Here is a 21,967-nt window from a genome sequence, read left to right on the forward strand (position 1 = left end):
AGCAGCTGAGGCAATGATGCCTCTGCCCTGTAGTAACGGGAGTTTGGGTGCTATGTGAAGTTTTAAGTTACGGAGATGCATTATTTAGATAAATTAAATGAAAGCATCAAACTAATATCTGTTTATTGTTTATTTAACTTATTTTTTGGCTGTTCTGTGCGGGTTGTGGGCTCCTAGTTCCACAACCTGGGATCAACCTGGGTCCTGTCAGTGAAAGTGCCAATTCCTAACCACTAGACTGCCAGGAATTTCCAATGGTTATTGTTTAAATTACAAAAGGTGGGCAAGTAATTTGCCCCTGGGCAGATGGCTTTGACTGATGAAACCAGGTTGGCCCATCTCTAAAGTTCTACGCATAGTGTGGAACTGAAAAATATAGACAGTATCGGAGATTCTTTGAATCTAAATATTCTATGAGACTATAATCTCAAACTAATAAAATATTTGCAATAAATATTATAGCCTGAGTCCTGGAGACAAAAATACATTTCAAACACAACAATTTTATTTTAACATGATTTATGACTGCCGTCTTTGTTAGTCAAAAAGAGACAGTTCACATTTGAAGCTTGCTTTCCTCTTTTGAGTAGAAATTAAAGACATTATTCTTTAATTGCTATTCTTCAATTGAGTTGACCTGTATAAACATAGACAGTTGCTGCCTCTGCAACTGTAATAGCAGACCAGTGTGCTAGAGCTTCTGTAGAAAACTGACCCCAAAATGAGTCTGCTCAAATTTAAACCATATTTATGAGTGCTCCCAAACTATGGGTTCATTTAAGGCAGAAATATATTTACTTCGCTTTGCAGAGTCAGACACTACTAAGCGACTTTCACTTTCATATTTACTTCATCCTTGGTTTCTCCAAAGCCTGGTACTCATAAGGTACCCCATATTTAGTAACAGAGTATATGCCCCAGAGAAGAGAGACTTTTTGTCTGTTTTGTGTATTTCTATAACCAAAATGCCTAGAAAGGTATGTGACCCATACTAGACACTCAATTTACTAAAGTATTTGTTAATTGAATACAAATCCAGCTAAAATTGAAGTCACATGTGGGTACCATAGTTAAATATTTTTTGCCCTTATAAACTCAGTTTGGAAAGACAGCATTTTCTAAATCAGATGGCAGTACTCTCTGTCTAGGTAAACGAATCTGCTACTTTATCGGTAGGCACATGTGTTGTAATAGTGCTTTCATTATGATTCCATCTTTCCCACAAGGACCACTGTCTTCCTAAATGACAGAGCCAGAAATTACGTAGCAATCATCCTTTCTCTGAATGAGAAATAGGAGAGAATCAGACACTGTGGCTTATATAAGACATACACAGAGTTGTTTTTTTTTTTTTTTTTTTTTAAGTAGCCTTTTCAGAAACTTGAAATCAACCAGGATACGGACACAATTATATTATGGGAGCTACAAAACAATGAAATTATTCTGTCCAGTTTTTGCATAAGTGGTCAGGAATAACATTTGCATATGTTATATCATATTGATTCTTGTAGACAGAGACTCAATAAAGACAAAAGAACACAGGCACAAATAAATGCCTGGGGGGAGGGGGGAGAACAGGAGACACAGAGGGAGCCATCTATTACATTTGGCTTTAAAATGAAAACAACAAAAATAATGGAATCAGCAAACAAAACCAAAAATAAATGATGACCACCACCAAACCCCATCCAGGACAGTCCTCATTAGTAAAAAGTGTCTATTTCTATCTTTGTCCTTGTTCATTTCTTGCTCGTGAAATCCTCTTTGAAATGTCACCCCCTCCCCCTTGCCAATAGATCAAGCATTCTGGAACAGGATAGATAGGGCAGTAAGGAGCTAATAACGATAATAATAATAATGAGAAATGGCCTCAGAGATATATTTCAGGTGTCTTCCCCTCTCCTTGTCTTTCTTCGGTGGAATAGCGTCCCAACCAATGGGGCATTAATCATCAGAACAGCAGCTCGGAGATAAAGGCCGGGTGAAGTTTCATTGTGCATTATAGTGTGAGTTGTGTGTGCATGAATACATGTCTCGCTCACTATCTGGGAGGAGGACGTGAAGAGGCAGAGGAGAAAAATCTGTCATTTCATATATTTAGACCGCTCAGGATGGTCAGGACTGGTTTCCCATTGTTACTGTGGATTAAAATCATTCGTGTCCTTCTGCTTTCATTGGAGGTCACCTCTCAGAAATGGGGATACATATTGTGACAAGTTAAATTCTACCTACTTTTTTTTCACATCTGCCTTGAAGGCATGTAGCAGAGGAAGGGCCAGGAGTGGGGGGGGGAGGTAAGGGTGGGGGGTGGGGGGTGGGGGAGTGTCAGTGGAACCAGGAGCAGGACTGTCTGATGGGATATATTTTTCTTGGTGAATCCTCATCAGGGTGGTGTCTCTTGCCCTTACATAATGCTTCAGGTTAACAAGATTTCCTGTTTTGAACAGCCTTGAATTAAGTTTGGGGAGATCGTTTGCAGGAGATAGATAAACAGGTGCTACTACTATTCAACAAAGAACTATAAATACCTACGAGATCCTGGCTCTAGAAAGTGAGATCCACTAACTACAGCCTGACATCACTGGGAGCTAGCTAGCTCAGTCATGTCCAACTCTTTGCAATCCCATAGATGGTGGCATGCCAGGCTCCTCTGTCTTCCACTGTCTCCTGGAGGTTGCTCAAATTCATGCCCATTGAGTCAGGGATGCTATCTTAGCTTGATCTTAGCCTTGCGTAGAATGGACTCAGAAGCTGCTCGCTAATCGCATCTCACAGGTGATCTGCATACATGTAAGTTTCAGAACATGTAAGTTTCACTGTTTTAGCTAATACATGTAAACACATGTGAGCATCCTCTCTTCCCCTCTCTCTCACACACATGCATATAAAATGAGAGATAGAAGAGGCCACATTGTATAGATAAGTCAATCAAATTTTCACCAAGTAATTCTCTCAGTGACTGCTGGCCACCACAGATATGGCGTACATTTATTTCCCCAGACATCTCATCCCTGGATGATGAGAAAAAAAAACAAGAGAACCTTAAATTCTCCATTTAGCTAACAGAACTAGCTCTCTAGACAACCCAAGGCTTTAATTAGAAGGTTTCAAAAGGCAGGGTTGTCATAACAGCCTCAGTGTGTTTCTAATTTTTACAATCATTCAAACATACACCAGGAAGATATGAAAGCATATCCCATCCCTCCTACAGCCTTGTCAAAGGCAGAATGGAAATATCCATCTTGAAGCCTGGCTAGCAATGAGTGTTGCTTAAAGTCATTTCCCTGTCATCTATAAATAGAAAGAGATGCATTTTCAGAGAAAAAGAACATTCTTGGACCTTAGCTTAAACTGGAATCATTGATTGTTTTTGACAACTCAAGAGACATTTATTAAGTGCTTTATCTTCTACATAGGGGTAGTCATTGTGGAACTCTTTCTGAAAGCTTTCAGCAAAGGGGTGGAGTGGGGAACAAAAATAAATCATTATTTGCATTATAATTTGAATGAGATTAAAGATATCCGATGCATTTCTCTCGACCTGAGCCATACAATCCAGGAAATGGACAGATTGTTCTTACAGCAAAATGACTACAGAGTATTTTTGCTTGCTCTCTGCTTTCTTCTCCTCAACTTCTCTTCCCCTCCACCCTCTAATTCATTTGTCCATCCATTCACTGTCACTGGATGTGCAAGGCGTCATGTTAGCTGTTAGGAAAATGAAGATATTGGAGGCAATGTGAATCTACCCTTATATTTGTTAGCTGAGGAAAGAGTGGAGACCTAAGGAAGCTAATTGCCCTGTCATAGGCCAAATGGCTAATTAAAGAATAAAACCCAAAAGTTGGATGCCAAAGAGACCTGGATTAGAATCTCATTTTAAATAACAACAACAACAATCTGCTGAGTTGCACCAACTGACGCTGTTGACTTGTATTATTGCAACCTATCCATGAAGTTGATGTTATCATCTCCATATGTCCATGGTAAAACGAAGCTTCAATAAGCTACCTAGCCAAATCTCAAAGCTGATAAATGAAAGCCCACCCTGAGTCATGGTTTTAACCATTTTATCTACAAATGAATTCTCCTGATTCTTGTTTCCAAGCTCTCTTTCCTTCGTATCAGCCTGTTTTCTCACAGCTGTCTCTGTTGACCTTGAACATCAGTAACATTGCCCCCTGATCTGCTTCTTCCCTCTTGCAGATAAGCATTCATTCACTTAATGCAGTTTCCTTTCTTTCAACAAACATTGATTGAGCCCCACCTTGTGTCTGGCACTGTGCCAGGGCATGGATGTTGAGTGAGGAGCTATGTAGAGATTATCCCTTCTCTCAATCTAGTGACTTCTCATAGTATCTTCCAGAATCTTCTTTTCAAAGGATCACAAACTATGGAGCCACATAAATCATAGAGTCAAGACCAGGAATAAAGAGTTTCATAGAAATGGCAACCCACCCCAGTATTCTTGCCTGGATAATCTCATGGACGGAGGGGCCTGGAGGGGTTGCAAAGAGTCAGACACGACTGAGCAACTAACATTTTCACTTTCATAACATACTTAGCTGTTTGCTGTTTTGTTAATCGCTCAGTTGAGTCCTACTCTTTGCAATGCCATGGACTGTAGTCTGCCATACTCCTCTGTCCATGGGATTTCTCAGGCAAGAATACTAAAGCGGATAGCCATTCCCCTCTCCAGGGGATCTTCCCAAGCCAGGGGTCAAACTCAGGTCTCCTGCATTGCAGGCAGATTCTTTACTGTCTGAATCATTAACTTAGTTATTAGAGAAAAACAAAAAAAGTAACTTAAAGTGGATAGAAGACTCCCACCCACATATGCACAACCAGGTAAATTAGCCATTGGTTAATTTTCTATCCATACCAATAGAACAGAGAAGAAGCAGCAGTCCATTAATATAGTTTTTATTTGCTGATATATACAAAGTTAGGTTTTAGGAGAATTAAGAATTAAATAATTTGGGAAAGGAATATGGCAAACAAACTGGACAGGGAAAGTGGGTGAGATTACATTTTCAAAATTGCTTTGAAAACTCTAAGTGCTAGAAACCGTCTTTGCTATTATGATGGCAAATAATTTCTAAGGAAAGGGAATTTAAGGCCAGAAATCAACAAGAACAATCCCGCATACCAGATACAAGGAGACATCTCTGGACTCTTATTATTAAGATTTCTTGATGGGCAAAAAATCAACATGTTAAATAGAGACAAGATCAGACTCAGCAACTGTACAAGGCAAGGAGTCCAGAGCAGCAAAACCACTGCTGAGGACATTCCCTCTTGGTCCAGTAGTTAGGACTTCACGCTTTCACCACAGAGGGCACCGGTTCCATCCCACAAACAAACAAACCGCTGCTGACTACCATTCCTATCGGTGAGCCTCATGAGAGAGCCAGAGCATGGGCCTCTTGAGGCAGCAGAGGCAGAGATAGCGCTTGGAAGTGGGATTCAGTTTGTGAGCATCATAAGACCTGTGTACTCCCGGAAAAGGTGCTAGTGGACTGCCGTCCATCCGTCTGTCTCCAGCAATACTGACTGAGGGCTTACTCTGTGCCTGATAGTACCTGAAACAAGTATCTTGCCATCCTAGAACTCACCCTTCACCAAATAGAGATGGCAAGGAAACGTGTGATATCATGTCAGGTAGAGATGACTGCTCTGAGAGACCACGAAGCAGAAGGCGACAGGGAGTGGAGTGCTATTTCACAGGGGATGGTCAAGGAGGGCCGCTGCACAAGGTGCCATATGGGCAGAAGTCTGGACACAGTAAGGCAGTGAGGCATTCAATCACTGGGAAGAACTGCACCAGGCAGAAGAAACAGCAAGCGAAAAGCCACAGGCGCGCTTGGTACATTCGAGCAGGGCTGGGACTAAGGAGGAGGCACTCATCTATTGTGTAACGTTTAAAGGAACGGCCTCAAATTCAGTCATCAGAGATAAAGAATACTTTATTGCAATGTTTTGAAGTCAGCATCAATGAAAAAAAAAAAAAAGTTATTGATCAGCAAAAAATCAACATGTTAAATAGAGACAAGATCAGACTCTGCAACTGCACAGCCCTCACTCGTCTCTCCCTTCTCCTGGATCTAAGTTCAAGGAAGATCAAGAAGACCTGTGTGCCTGGAGCAAGATGGTAGAAAACACCATCAGAGAGAGAGAGAGAGAGAGCAAGGAAGAGATCCATACAGCACACGGTAAAGATACAGGCTTTATACTTGGCCAAGTAGTCTGTTAGGTGATTGGACAATCACTAAGAGCTTTAGAAACCTTTGGGGAAATTCCCTGGTGGTCCAGTGGCTAATACTGTATGCTCCTAATGAGGGGTCAGGGTTAGATCCTTGGTGGAGGAACTAGGTATCACACGCAGCAACTAAGAGTTCACATGCCTCAACTAAAGATCCCACATTGTGCAACTACAAAAAGAAAAAAGAAACATTTGAAGACCCCCATAGTGAGTAGCCAAGAGCTGCACCCGTCCCTCTCAGCTATTCAGATAGCTAAAAATAAGATCCAGTGCTTTATTAGCAGTTCTGGTCAGTGATTCTACCCTATAAATGTTACATGCTAATTAGAAGGGCATCTCTACAACTTATCTGAGCATCTTGCAGAGTTCCTGCCTGTATGTGATGAGGACCTTCTCAGAGATCCTTTCAGGGACTTTTTCAGCTTTGGGAAGTACTAATCTATTTGTACTGCTGACACCTAAGTCTTTGAGAGGTAGGTAAACCCATCAAGTTCCTTTTTTCCCCCGATTAGAACCATTCAATTCCAGAGAGAAAATGTCACTGAAGGGTTCTACTAGGTAATGAGTAAATTAGAGTCCATTTCCTTCCACCCCTCCCCATTTGTTCTCCAAGAGGGGAAAAGTACCTGCATGAGGGTAAAGAGGAAACAGAAGGTATTTCTTGGCTGGCAGCTGAAGTCTAATTAGACAGACAAATCTTCATTGCCTCCCCCAGTTATGAGGCTTGGCAGGAAAGGAATGAGCCCTGGAGCCCCACGTTATGCAAGGCTGTTAATCAATATTAGTTGAGCCCTGAGCCTAAAATAAACTTCCCCTGGAGGCTCTGTTGTCTTATGGCTAAAGCGAGGGATGGAAATCTGTGTGGACTCCCATGTCTCACTTTTATCAAGCTGATGGCAGCAGGGAAAAGGTAGAGGGGCCCAGAGGGGTAATTTGGGAGGTAAGTATAACATAATTTACCTCCTATTAGAGCATGGTATTTGGAATAAGGTAGATGAATCTTGTATCCCAATCCAAGACAGTCTGATTGTTCAAAGAACCTTCAGAAACCTGTTCCAGCCAGAATCTCAAACCCCACGGATAACAACATACTGAAAATGAATGTGTCATTTATTTGTGGAACCATATGAAGTTGCTGATATCCGACCCCTCTGCTCCTACAAAACTGGCAGCTTCACACACTTTGTCCTAACAAAAAAGCTTTGTATGTAATAACCACTCAGCTAACTCCCACTCCATAAATTCCTTCTAATTGATGAGTTCAGGGCTATGATTCAATCTGGAACTCTCAAAGGAAATCCTGGGTAATATGGGTTTGTGTGAGTGTAGACAAAATTGTTTTTGTGTTTATCCAACCATACAAGAAGGCTAAGCTCTATGAGGATCTGTGAGTCCTGAGAGTCTCTTGAAGTGGTTTTCTGAATGTCTAGCATTTAGTGAAAACTTACGGAATAGGGCATGGCCTAAGTTCTTTCCACATCTGCCTGTATGTATTACTCACAACAAGCCTATGGTAAAGATGCTGTTGAGCCCATTTTATAGATAATTCAGTTCAGTTCAGTCGCTCAGTCATGTCCGACTCTTTGCGACCCCATGAACCGCAGCATGCCAGGCCTCTCTGTCCATCACCAACTCCCAGAGTTTATCCAAACTCATGTCTATTGAGTCAGTGATGCCATCCAACCATCTCATCCTCTATCATCCCCTTCTCCTCCTGCCCTCAATCTTTCCCAGCATCAGGGTCTTTTCAAATGAGTCAGCTCTTTGCATCAGGTGATTATAGATAACAGAACTGAAGTTTAGATGGGCTAGTCAACTCACCCAGAGATACAGAGCTAAAAAACTGGAAGAATGTAGGGTCCAACTAGAAATTCTGACTCTAATTGCTCTCTCTTCCCTTCAGCACACTGGGACTCCATCAGGAACATGCAGTGAAAAGGATCAACAGTTTTTTTTTTTGGCAGGTTAGCCTGCTGGTTTTTTGTCTGTTTTAATTTCTAATTTTATATTGGAGTATAGCCAATTAACAATATTTTAATAGCTTTAGGTGAACAGCAAAGTGACTCAGCATACACATACATGTAAAGGGTCAACTTTTCAATCACAAGTTTTGCTTTGTTTTGTTTTCCCATAAGTAATATCAAGGCTGAAGGGTGCTTCTGACTGTGCCCAGCATAAAAGCAGACCATGGGGAGGACTTTCCATGAAGGTATTGTTACAAAACCTGAAGAACTGTGGCTTCCTTCTGCAATTTTAGAAAGTGGTCCAAGTATTTCCCACCAAACTTGTGAATTCGAGATAAGAATGAAATCTCATAAAGCTTTTACATCTTTCATTTCTATTGTTTATTAGGAGTAGTTCCAGTCCAGGCTGAGTGTTGTGATTTCTGGTAATTTTCTGGTGTCTGGCAGCCCTGGCCAATGCCAAGGTGACTTTACCAATGCCCAGTTCAGAAAAAGTGGGTCACGATCAGTCTCCTGCTAAAAGCTTATAAACGATTCCAAATGGTGATTTGCACGGAACACACAGAGTTCTTTCTTGACTAATAACTTGGTCTAGAGCGCTAAGGGAAGAGAACCCACCTTATTCTTGGAACTATTTTCCTCTTGGCCCTTTCCTCTCTTGCAGGAACATTTTGGTCCTGGTGGCTGACAGTGATCCCCAAAAGACTTTTATTTCTCACCTTTACCTTCTGTCCTGATTGAAGATTCAGGAATGTGAATGTAGCCTGAATTGAACTTTTCCATTTTAGAAACTGACCTATCACAATAGTCAGTCCCCAGCCCTGGGGTCAGATGTCAGGTAATGGACATACCTGCATGATCTCGAGGCCATCTCTGGTAGTGAAACCCACAGAGAACCTGATCTAGTTCTCCCCTCTGGGACCTCTTCTGTTTGAGGGAGTTTTAGGCCAAGACACTCAGAATCTGAGTCTCTGATCTCCCACCAACCCTCCTCTATACACTCTCTGTTCTAGTTGAAGTTGGCTGTCTCTCTAGAAATCATCATCTCTGACTGTCAATTTAGCTTCGTACATTCAACCAACCTGAGATTTGCTCCTTTCTCCATGTATCCAAGACTTGGAAAACTCTCTCCACGAGACCTAAGCCTCCGTGAAAGGAGTCCTAGAGACATGGAGAGGGACATGTTCACAATTGAGTCCAGTTCATCCACTGAGGCTCCAGGTGCATGTGTGAAGCCAGAGCCTCCAGCCCAGAGTAGCCACTGAGTGACCTCAGCCAGGTCCACGTGAGGCAGAAGAATTGCCTTGCTATTTTTGCTGTTGTTCAGTCACTAAGTCATGTCTGACTCTTTGCAACCCCATGGACAGCTCACTAATCTCCTCTGTCCTTCACTGTCTCTTGGAGTTTGCTCAAATTCATGTCTACTGAGTCGGTGATGCTATCTAAACATCTCATCCTCTGCCTCCCCCTTCTCCTTTGGCTTTCAGTGTTTTTCAGCTGAGCCCCGCCCACATTTCTGACCCATAAAACCATGAGATCTAATGACATCATTGTTTCAAGCTACTTAATGATGACAGGTTGTCTCCACAGCTAGGTAACTACAACATATATGACCTCCCCAGGGTTGCTTAGCTAATTCGAAGAGGAAACTAGGTTCCAAACTCAGACAATCTGATTTCAAGTACATGCATTTCATCAGTCTTTTATAGTTTTACCACTGGGGGGGGAGAAAATTAAATTGTCCAAATCCCAGTGATCATCGTAGAGGGAAAATCTTCCATAAGCCATGCCACTTCTGATTTTTAAATGATAAAGTACATTATAAAGACTATCTTGTTTTCAGATTTATTCAACAAATGTTTATTGAGCACCTACTAAGTGCCAGATCTTTATTTGAGAATTATCACCCATCCACTTGCTTTCTCAATGTATCCACCTCTTCTCTCAACCTTAACTTTCTTTTTCAATCAGGGGAGTAACCAGAGACATCCTTCTTAATGTAGGGTAAAGACTTAACGCTTGGCACCATAGCTGTGAGTAATTGAACATAGTCCATGTAATTCACACGTATTTTGTAACAAACTAGTGCATTAGAAAGATCAAAATGCTAATTATTTTCAGGAGGCTGGAGCATTAGAGGGCCATCAGTTCAAAAACTCTTTGTTCACCTTCACACATGGCTAAGAGCATCACTAAAAGCACTTTGCAGTTTTCCTTTGATCTGGAATCAACATTAACCAAGGTCTATTAGAAATGAACTGTTCAAATGATTTTTTTTTACGTTATGTTAAAGAAATAACCAGTGGATTTTTAAATAACCAGATATTTATATTTGTGAATCCACATGCTTATTTTGTTTCTCCTGGAAGAGTGAAGTTTTAGGGCAACTTTACTCTAGCAATATTATCAAAGCCAAAGAGGACAGAACAGAGTCACTTAGAAATGGCTCTAAGATTTCACACATAGGTGAAAACGTGAATGATATATCTATGGACATAAAATCCAGGCTTCCTCACCTCATTTTTTTCCTGAAGATTTCTTACAGATCAAATTTTTAAAATCAAATTAATTTATTTTCAATTAGAGGCTGACTGCTTTACAATACTGTGTTGGTTTCTGCTATACATCAACATGCATCAGCCGGAGGTGTACATATGTCCCCTCCCTCTTGAACCTCCATCTCGCCTCTCGCTGCATCTCACCCCTCTAGACTGTCAGGGAGCACTGGATTTGAGGTCCCTGCATCATACAGCAAATCCCCCCTGACTATCTATTTTACATATGGTAATGTATGTTTCAATGCTACCCAGAGTTCAAATCTTTATGACTCCATTTCATCCAGGAAAACTAGCTGGCTCACACAGGGCACATTAGAACTTCTGAGAGTGGCTTTCTTCACCCAGAGTCTTTACAGTCTGGAAACCGTCTAAAACCCTGGATTGAATCTAAGGGTTGCTGGGTCCACATGACTAACACAAGCTTGATGTGATCTATAGAATGTACTTAAGGGGCAGACTTGGAGACAGGCAGGCTATTGGGTTTTATGTGTGCAGGTGTTCACTACTGATAACCTTTTTTTTTAAAATTCACTAAACATTGTATTTTGTATTGGAGTATAGCTGATTAACAATGTTGTGATGGTTTCAGGTGAACAGCAAAGAGACTCAGCCATACATATACATGGATCCATTCTCCCTCAAAGTCCTTCCCTTTCAGGCTTCCACATAACACTGAGCAGAATTCCATGTGCTATACAGTAGGTCCTTGCTGGTTATCTATTTTAAACACAGCAGCGTCTACCTGTCCATCCTAAGTTTTTTCCGGAGTCCAAGGCAAAGTTCTTATGGCTGGTTGGCCAAACAAAAAGTGCAAAACCCTTGGCATAGTTATTTCCTTTAGCTAACCTTTACAAAGAATATGGGGCTTTTAAATCTCTCATTCCAGTCTATTCCAATTCTGCTCACCTGTTGGCTTTTCTCCAATAGCACTTTATGGTTTTATATACTCTTAACAACAAGCATCAACAGGTTTATAACTCATTTTTATAGCCTTGTCTTTAGAAGCAAAAGGAAAGCCATGCAGATGTGATGCAATTATTACTGGACTAAAGGAACAGAGACACATCAGAAAGGAGGCTGTCAGAGATGACATCCGCCAGCTGTCCACAGCTGCTGTTCTCTAAAATGACAATAGGTCCAACGATGTCTAGAGTCAGAACCGCTTACAAGACTTTTGTACCTTCTATCCTAGGCTTTCTTAGTTTGTACAAATACTTAATCTACTCCCATTTATGTATTTGCTCCTGGAGGGAAAGCCCAAAACTGATCATTGTTATGGCCTAGTCCCTGAATCCCCATGTAACATTAAATCCTTCTGAGGTCAGTAAAAACATGGCCTCGAAAAAGACTACAGGACCATCCATTCCTACGAAGAAAAAGCCATTTGCTCCTCTGCTTCCCACAGAGTTAGTGGAATGTATTCTGACAGAAGCAGAACCAGACCTGTGCAGACAGAACTATCCTTTCACCAACAATAAACAGATCTGCTCTAGAGCTATGGAGAGTCATAATAGAAATATATATTGCCTTTTATCTTCTTTTCAGTGAGTAGAGTGAAGTGTCAGGAGTTATTGCTTTAATATCAGTGGAGAAGAAGCTATTTTTTTTGAGCATGTACATAGGTCTGAATGTAACAACATGTGCAACTCTAAGACTGTGAAGTAACCGGCTTCTCAGTAGCCTTTCTAAAACACATAAAATTGTACTGATAACATCATCTGTGAATCAGCTTCCAATTGTTCCTGTGGAATCATGTAAGGAGCTGTCTGGCTATGTCTACTCAAAGACAAGGGAAAAGGAAGACAATTTTACCACTACCTAACTCACATAAAATTAATTCAGAAGAATGAGAACACATCAGAGATTTAATTGATTATTGACTTTAGGTTTACAGTGGCCAGTGAAATCAATGGAAAGTGATGTCGAAGACTAAATTGAATCCCTGGATAATGTCTTAAACCAAGAAACAGAAAGGACAAGTACTGATCTGCTGAATCTCCTACAGACACTAACTAGGCTAAGGGTCGACTCCCATGAGCAACTGGAATGTCTTATTTTTGCCAGAGCATTTAAGGCTAATAATTCAACCAACTTTCTACCCTCTAATATCTAGATTTATGAGAAGCCAAGGTAATCAGCAAAGCATTAAGATTTAGCTTGGCTACAATTACTTTGAAGTGACAAAACAAAAACATTAACAAAAACGCCCTACATAGTTAAATTCAGACCTTCAAATTTGCTAATATAATTAGGATTTTGGTCAATACAACGTAAAAGAAACAAAGTAAAACAAAAATAACAAGTGATTAATCAACAATTATAAAATAAAAGTACTGCATTTTATAAAGATTGATGGAAACTTCAGCTTCATCTACCCTTGATTTAATGCTACCACATGGCCTCAGAAATGAACAATTCATGTCCTAATAGTAAGCCATCAGGAGGATGCAAATAGAATTTAACTAGAATATAGTCTTTCCTGTGATAACAAATATTCCTTTCCTCCTTTTCTTTTTCTGCCATTGAAAAGAAAGGTAATAAAATGAGAGGAGAGTGTATGTCATAGTGAAAATGTTCTCCATCTCTCACCTTGAATAACAGCTTTACCATTTCAGTGATGGATATAATAAGAATAATAACCCATGCGTGCACACCAGACATTTATAATTTCTTTAACAATTACTTTGTCTTTCTCTACTCCTGGGTGTTACTACTATGAGCACCTGTAGGTGTCCTTCCTACAAACATAGTAATTCAGACACTTCAGCTTCAAAGCAACATGACCATGATAGTAGGGTCTCAAAGACAAAGATGGAGAATCAAGGGAATGTTGGAGAGAGGCCTACCTGAATGCTGGCTGTAGAGCGATTCTTGCGGGTTGTGGTAGTTGCCATTGTAGTGGTGGTCTCCATAACAGTGGTAGACATTTCTGGTGGCATGGAGGTCGTCTGCGTTGTTCCCAAGATTGATGGGACTTCTCCCACCAGCCGGACACTTCCATTGATTTTAATATTAGGGTTGTTCTCAGCCGCCATGTTCAGTACTTTCAAACCGTCATAATAGAGCCCAGAAAGCTGGCCTTGGAAGAGGCGTCCTTTGTCCTTTCCGCCAATAGCTATTTGCGCCTGGGTGTTGAAGATGGTTAACTGCCGGCCTAGTGGGTTGGGTGGAGGAAACATCATTATTCCCATACATTTTTCTCTGTTTGCCTTACCTGGTCTGAATGGACCAGACATCAAAACAGGCTTCCTTGAGCAACTGAAGGGGAGAAAATTGGATAGCAAAAATTCAGTATAGGTATTGGCAAGTAACAAAAATTCAATCTAGACATTGGCAAATAACATTTCCCTATGTTTATCTCTTCCACTGTCTAGCTGAATATCCTAGACAACCTGAATAATTGAATGTCTACTTCTTTATTGTGAAGCAGGAGAAATCTTGCTTCAGTGATGAGTGGTACCGCAGTCTTCCAGGGTATACAGTTGTGGATGACAGAAAAAGAAAACAACCCAAATCAGGTGATTATAATAATAAATCATAAATACCTATTGTACTGACTTTTTTAACCTACAAAGTAACATGATGAAAATGATGAAGAATATATAGGGCAAATAAAAACTCAGTGGGGTAACTCAGAACACTGAATTTTAAAACTAGGTCTGATAATTAAATTAACTGAAATTAAATTAGATTTTAATTAAGAGACCTGGAGCTATTATAAAAATAAACACCTCTAGGAAATAAATTTTCTAGAACTTTTCCTAATGTATAATATTCTATCTATACTTGCTATTTCATAAACTTCACAACAGATTATTTTCTGTCTTTACTCATTTGGGGAGGGGAGAGATCATGGTCTCACAATTAAATCTCTCTCAAAGGTATGGAAAATAAGTAGGCATTGATCATGTCAGCAAGAAAGGGGGAAAGAAAAATGACATCATTCAAAATCAACACATTTTAAAAGGAGGGATAGGTGTTAATGGAAAAGGCAACATACAAAACACCTTAAAATGATATACAGGCATGTTAACGGACTGAAGACACAGTGGCTCACCTTATTGCTAGTTCCTATCTGGGGGACCATTTATGCTCTGTGTACAGAAAACTATCAGAATGAAATCATGGCAGAACAGAGAACGGAATAAGTCAACTTATCATATGCCCCAACTATCCTTATTTTAAAAACCTTTCCTTAAGCTTGAGATCTTTCCCAGAAAAACCTAGCTTTTGAAGGACAAAGCCTTCTATTCTATTGTTTCTCCAGATTATTTGTCTGTTTTTCCATATGGAGAAAGATGGAAAACTTTTTTTTTAATGGAATTAAGTTTATCCTTTTTGAATTTTTCCTCCATTTTAGTTAGTGATCAAACAATGCTCCAGTCATCCTTAATATTGCTGCAGTTATTTTAGCTATTAATGACTGAAAACAATGTTCTATTATACTCACCTGTTTAATTGAAAGGAGTATGTTTTTTTAAAGACTGAGATCTGGTGTTTAAAGTCTATATGTGCTGTGTGTGTGCCAAGTTGCTTCAGTCACGTCCAACTCTTTGCAAGCCTATGGGCTGTAACCCACCAGGCTCCTCTGTCCATGGGATTCTCCAGGCAAGAATACTGGAGTGGGTTGTCATTTCTTTCTCCAGGGATCTTCCCAACCTAGGGATTGAACTTGTGTCTCTTATGTCTCCTGGATTGGCAGGCAGGTTCTTTACCACTAGCACCACCTTGGAAGCCCTTAAATCTATATAATGATTAGTATCCTTGAATTTCTAGTATATAATGTGGAATCCCTTCTCAATGTATAAAAATGGGTGAAATGGAAGAGGTAGAAAAGGGAAAACACCTCTACTCAGTGGGAACTCTTTGTACAAGAGCCCAATCCACTCATCAGGCAACTCTTAAGGGCATATTAGTCAAGAATGGTTGATAAATAATACCCCTTTGGGAGCTTTAAACACTACACTATGGAGAATTGGCCAGATAATTTTGTTATAGTGAAAATAATGTCTATAAAAATATGTGGGGCATGGAAATGGAATCTGTTGGCTTTAAAAACAAAGTTGCCCACATCCTAAGGGACTAATCAAATAGATCTAATAGATTTCCATTTCTTTTCCCATCAATTCCTTCAGTGCCCCATGCACACACATCGTTGCCTATTCTTTGACCTCTCATTTTTCATATGAGATGCAGCAAAAAGTTCAATGCACAGTAATGCTGGGTAATGGCCTGGAGCTCATATCTCATTACTATTTAGTTTTTTGACAACAGCTTTTTTCCTGGGAGCCCTAAGCTTACTACTGAAAGAAATGCCATGATGGAAGGGGAGAATAAATATGCTCTCAGCTTTGCATAGGCATTTGGAGTAGCTTAACATAATAAATAGTTGCCTAATAGGAGACCTGTAGGGCTAAAGTTTAGTGTCTTGCATCAGATAGCCCCAATGCCATAATATCCCTTCCATTCACATAACTGTTGGCCAACCATAATATTTATTCATTGCCTTTTTTATATATAGCCCAGCACTGAAGATCAGTTGATGGTTATAACTGACTATAGTAGATTTTGCATTTCTAATATTCCCAGAAGTACTCCACATCTATAATGGTCTTCATCTTATTTTCTTAGTGATGTTATTCTGCCTATGTTTACAAATGAAAGGAAGGTCAGAGAGAACTGAAAGGCAAAGTTGAATTACATTGGCTAGAAATGATGGATCTCCTTTATTCCAGTTGCTGAGGTTCACTCCAAAAAGTGGTCACTGCTTGTTCAAGACAGACCCAAGTGTGGAGCAAGGCAAGACATTTCCTGGGCTACACAATTAAACCACAGCTTCATTTCTGGCTATTCCTGCTTTCACAGAGAGATCTGACTAATCATTTCTTGACAGCAAGACACTGGTGGGGTAAATAGGGAAGGAGTGGATATGTTTCAGGTATCCATCATGCCATAGGAAGTATTTGGGTCTTTGTTTATTTGTCTGTTTCATGGATCTTGCTGGATCTGCTTTAGTTATGTTCTAAACCCCTTTCCCAGCCCTCTGTACCTTAGATTAGGTGGTTAATTGTAATGTTGGCAGGCACTAAAGGAATAGTGGGATATTCAAGTCTTCTACCATCTTTTCCTCTGATCAATTTCGCTCTCTCAAGGAAGCAGGAGTAAGTGAGTAAGTGAGAAACAATCATCATGACCCTCTCCCTGTGAAGGACATAAGGGACCGACTGCAGAACATTTTACCATCCGCCCACGATTTCTCAAAATCAGTGCCAGGTCTCCTTACTGTCACTCATTATGATCAATAGTGTTTCTTTTTTTCCTTATTTTTAATAAGGGATGACCACGATTCTATCTATATTACAATCTGATAATGGATTCCAGTCTATCACCAATAATATAAAATCTGACTACAATACCAGTACAGGCTTTGTAGCAGGTTATTTTGTGCTTTATTTTGGGTGCCCATCCTCTTGAAAGTCGTTAAATGCTCCCTCATTTGGACACCAAGTTCACGTAGTGCTTAAATTAAATCTTTGCATGTTTCCAGTCAGTGTTGCACAAAGACTAATTAATTAAACCTCAGAACACCCTTGGGGAATAGGCAGTATTATTTCTCCTCTCCTCAGATGGGAAATCTGAGATATAAAGAGGTTAAGTGGATTGTCTAAGGTCAGAAAGTCAGTCAATAGCAGACAGCGCCAGAAAACAGGCTAGGGAATGCTGTGACTCACATCTCCTCTCCAATGACAGAAGCAACTGTTTCTGCCCAAGTAACAGAGCAGTCCAAGTACTTACTGATGCCTCTGCCTAATCATCTTTCTGGATTCACCCTTTTCTAACTCCATGTCCTTACAAGGTCTTTTAGTGCGCATTTTCTATTTCTTTGAAGGGAAAGTTGGCTAGACAGAGGAAGAGATAAAGCAATAGAATGAATAGATGTTACTTACCTAAATGAAACAAAAAAGTGATTTTGGCTAAAATAATGTAGAAGAGAGAACCCCTCAGTTCGCATAGAATTCTTTTCAATATTATTTGCATATATAAACATACATACTCAGTTAAGAAACGAATTCCTCCCTTCCTCCCATCCAAACCACCCTTACCCAGTCCCACCCATTCAACCTCTATTGTGTGTTTGGAAGCGTCCTTCTATATAAAAGCCAACTGATAACAATGCTATTGGAAGAAAAACTAAAAGCCTACTAATAACTTTAAAATGATTAATACAAATGAAAATGCCTGGCATGCTATTGAACTTAGACTTCAAAAGGCAATGGAGTAAAAGAAAATATTATTAACATAAAATTGAAAGAAACAACAAAAAAATTTTCTCAGGCACATGAGACTCAGACATGCATCTAAATTGTCTTTTCCTTTTTAAGAAGTGAGGCAGTCATCATCTCTAATGTTAAAGGGACTTTATGAGCTGGTGATTACTAAACAAAATTATTTGCTTTTTAGAGTTATTCTTAATTTATTTTTAATTAGACCACGTATGTTAAAAACAGGGCAAACAGTTAAGACTCAGTGAGGATTTTCCGTGTTTAAAGTTCTGAACATTTTCACTCAACTTGAAACTGTAGTAGTCCTTTGTCTTTTTGTTTACGTTGCATATTAACATATCCCATTACTTTTTATAAATAACTCAATCAAATCTCTACATGTTTTAAAAACTCACTTAAGATCTCCTTAAGAAAACAAACAAAAAAAACCACCTCAAACTACAAAAGTAGCTACTGGCTCAGGAAAAAAAAGTCACCAGCTTGTTCAAGTCAGGTCTTTCTTCACTGAAAGGCAATAGTTTATCTCCCAATGAAGAGGAGTCACACAGAAAATTCTAACATCACATGTAACCGCTGCCCTCTTTCATTAACTAAGTGGTTGTTTTCTTTGGCAAATGAGAAACTGCTGTTTTGCCTTCCATTAATGTTTCATTTTCCAGCTACTTATAATTTTGTTGCATAAATATCAAAGACACAAGGGTACCATGCAACTGAAGTGTAGAATAAGTTTATTTATTTATTTACTTTAGTTTCCATCAGTAACTAGGATGCCATTAACCTCTTATGAAATATCTTTGCCTCTGCAAGTTTAATTCTGAAGGCAAAATTCATCCTTCTCGTTCTTTGCTTGTTTAAAAACAAATGTTAAAGAACATGGCTCCCGTTATAACATTTGTTTAAGGAGTTTAAATGATGAGTCAATCTATGATTGTTTGTTGTTGTTGTTGATGCTAACCATGCTACAGATAGTAAAGCCAAAACAGCCTCAAGATGTAAGTTTAATAAGTTCTTTTGAAATTTCTTTAGAAAGCTCTGGTATAAGAGGTAATTTAAAACAAATTAACAAATAATGTCATGCAGTGGTTAAATGGCCATAATACATTTCTTTTTTTTAGAGGTTCCTGGAATTTCTTGTTGGTGGTTGTCATGCTGATAGAAAACTAGATGTTAGTCCCTTTAACTGTATTTTAATGGCAATGTATTATAGCATGATTTATCAACATATGGCAGGTGGAAGCTGACACAAATTATAATGAAAATTAAAACAGTCATTTATGCAGCAGGCGATTATCATTTAAGGAACATTTATTTGCAGGCTTTAAAAATGAGGGTTTAGAGTCAAATGATTTTAAAATGAAAGTTTTAACGACAGTTACCTTTTTCCTGCAGCCACTCTTCTACGGGCCGGTTATATTTGAAGGGGATTTTCTGTTTTACCATTTGGAAGCGTTCATTATCAGTGTTGCCTTTAAAGTTTAAAAAACAGCTTAAAGAACAATCTGAAAAGTCAATAAGTCATTCAAAAACATCCTAGGTTTTGGGTGCATTTTATGAAGTTTTTTAGAGATAGATAGCAATTTATCTTTAGTGGAGGTGGAGTCGAAGTCACTCTGCCCTTGGTTGACAGGTTTGAGGTCAGGTTATTCTTAGCTATGCCGTGCTCCATCAAGTTTTGGAAAAGTGGCTGGGGATGGGCATTTGTGAGAGGCATGGCTGTTTACAGAAAGGTTTACCCTCTCTCTTCATCTCTTCTTCATCTCTCTCCGACCATACCTTGATTGGGTCAATGGAGGAACAAGGACCCCCTTGACTTGTGAGTATCAGGACCCTCAGTCACACATGTTCCACACTCACTTTACTGTATTCCATCAGAATCCCTGAGGGGATTCCTTATTCTCCTCTTAAGTGTTTCCACAACTACTCTACCTTGCCAAAGAAAACAATTTAAGCCTTGATGGCCAACGGAGACTTCTTATTCCGTAAAGTGGGGCCCTGGCATCCCACTGCCTATGTAAAATAGATAGAGTACCACATGGAAATCTTATCCCCTCTATCCCTTGGTCCAGATCTCTTCCATATTTTAAAATGGGAGGAACTCCCAAGTAAACATCTGTAAATAAAAGTAGCTATACATATAGTGGTATAGCATTTCCAAGCTTTTGAGCATCTATATTTTATTAGGACCAATAGACACAGGTTTTATAAGTTTACCTAGTCTCGCTCTCTTTCCTTACTATGAGAGGACCTTCCTGAATATGTCTCCATTCACAAAGCCTGTTAGGGATACTTCTTCCAAGCATGAAATATCTAATTAATTTCAAGGCTCAAATATAATGCTTTTAACTGTGAGTATGCCCCCTTTCTTCCCTTTGTAAATGTTATTACCACCCCTGGACAGTTTGTCTAATTAGGACAGACTTGGAGAGTGGTGTTGTGAAGATATACCCCTAATGAATATGCTTCAAAACACAAAATAATGAAGCCACGCTTTTGGGAACTCTACTGTCTTATCAACCAACCTCACAGAGATCAAACAGAAACTAGTGAACTTCTAAATTACTTCTGACTCTTAGCCTTCTAGTATTGGAACTTCAGGAAGCCCAATCCAGATCACCAGTGTTAAAAGTAAAATAAAAATCTCAAAACAGGAGGTTTGAAAGCAATTCATAAAGAAGTATAAAAGCTAGAAAGAATATTAGGATGGCATGTAGCACCAGGTGAATAAAAGCTTGCCCCAGTATTTCCGTCTCTGGGCCACCTGCATGTTGGAGTTTTTACCGGTGGAGAAGATTCTGCGTGTGGTCAGACTAGTACCTGCCTTCTGTGAGAGGCAGAATGGTAAAGGGGTGGCAGTACTGGGTACATTGAAAAGATTTCCCATTCATTTCTCCTTTGAACAAATTAGTCTTAGGAGCTGACTCATTATTCTTACTCCCCAGGAGTAAAAACAAACAAAAAACCCATCAAAGAGGAGACCGTGGATCTGTTTCCGGCTTACATTATGAGACCATATCAGGCTGGCATCAAGCCTAAAATATTAACATATCAAAGGACAACATGTAATGAATGGAAAGAACAACTAACAATTTTGGATTGCAGTATATAATTTAAAGTTTTTCTCAAAGTGTTATTTCTCACAGAAGAAAAAAAAAGAGAGAGACAGCTAGGAGCCAAAATAGAAAGGTATCTTAACTTCTTGGTGTTTCAATAAGCCCATGGTGAAAAAATAAGGTAATTTTATCTGTTAACATAAATAAATACCTATGAGACCATTATGTGATCACCCTGGTAGATCTGGTACACAGAAGTCTACTAATCCAAAATAAAGTTGGGCTAATTTTCACATGTCCTAATAGAAAAAGAAGATGCACTTTTCTGAAAAGAACGTGTATCTCTGTAACTCTTAACTCTACTCTACAGGAGACAGCTACACAAGAGATATCACCCATCTTCACAAGCTTTGCCCTCTCAAGTTTCAGTCACAGCAACATACTGAGAAATGCCAAATGGATTATGCCAGATTCACCTTGAATATATTATATTACTTTGGGTTTTCTGTAACTGTCATTGGTGCAATATTAAGTGTAGTAATGACCTTTTCCCACTCTCTGTAGAATGGATTAGTGAAGTCAATAACGAAGAGAAAGCTAAATATTCTTAGTACCACGCAAGGAAAAAATATGAAGTACCGAATGTTCCAGACTGACAGCTCTATATGTACCAGCTTAATTAAGAAGCTGCATTGACTTACTTCTTCCACAAACATAGGAATCTTGGTCCTTCTAAGGATCCACCCTCCCATTCAATCTGCCAAGCATAAAGCTCCATGGAAAATCATTTCAGATATGGTACGGGCTTGATGACTAAGAAACAAAGGGGGGAGAATCAATAAGTGATGTG

The 21,967-nt window shown here is 39.4% G+C and overlaps 1 protein-coding gene across 3 annotated transcripts in view; it reads right to left on the bottom strand.

Annotated features, from left to right (window-relative positions):
• NRXN3 (neurexin 3) overlaps positions 1-21,967 on the bottom strand; it is a 621,447-nt gene that overhangs the window by 162,562 nt on the left and 436,918 nt on the right. For all 3 annotated transcript variants that reach the window (XM_040225989.1, XM_040225988.1, XM_040225990.1), the window contains exons 4-5: positions 19,444-19,533; positions 13,631-13,938 (exon numbers count right to left, since the gene is read on the bottom strand). In XM_040225989.1, coding sequence (XP_040081923.1) covers positions 13,631-13,938; positions 19,444-19,533 — 398 coding nt within the window. The remainder of the gene's footprint in view (positions 1-13,630; positions 13,939-19,443; positions 19,534-21,967) is intronic.

Source organism: Oryx dammah, unplaced genomic scaffold (assembly GCF_014754425.2).
Source record: "Oryx dammah isolate SB20612 unplaced genomic scaffold, SCBI_Odam_1.1 HiC_scaffold_26, whole genome shotgun sequence".
Taxonomy (NCBI): Eukaryota; Metazoa; Chordata; class Mammalia; order Artiodactyla; family Bovidae; genus Oryx; species Oryx dammah.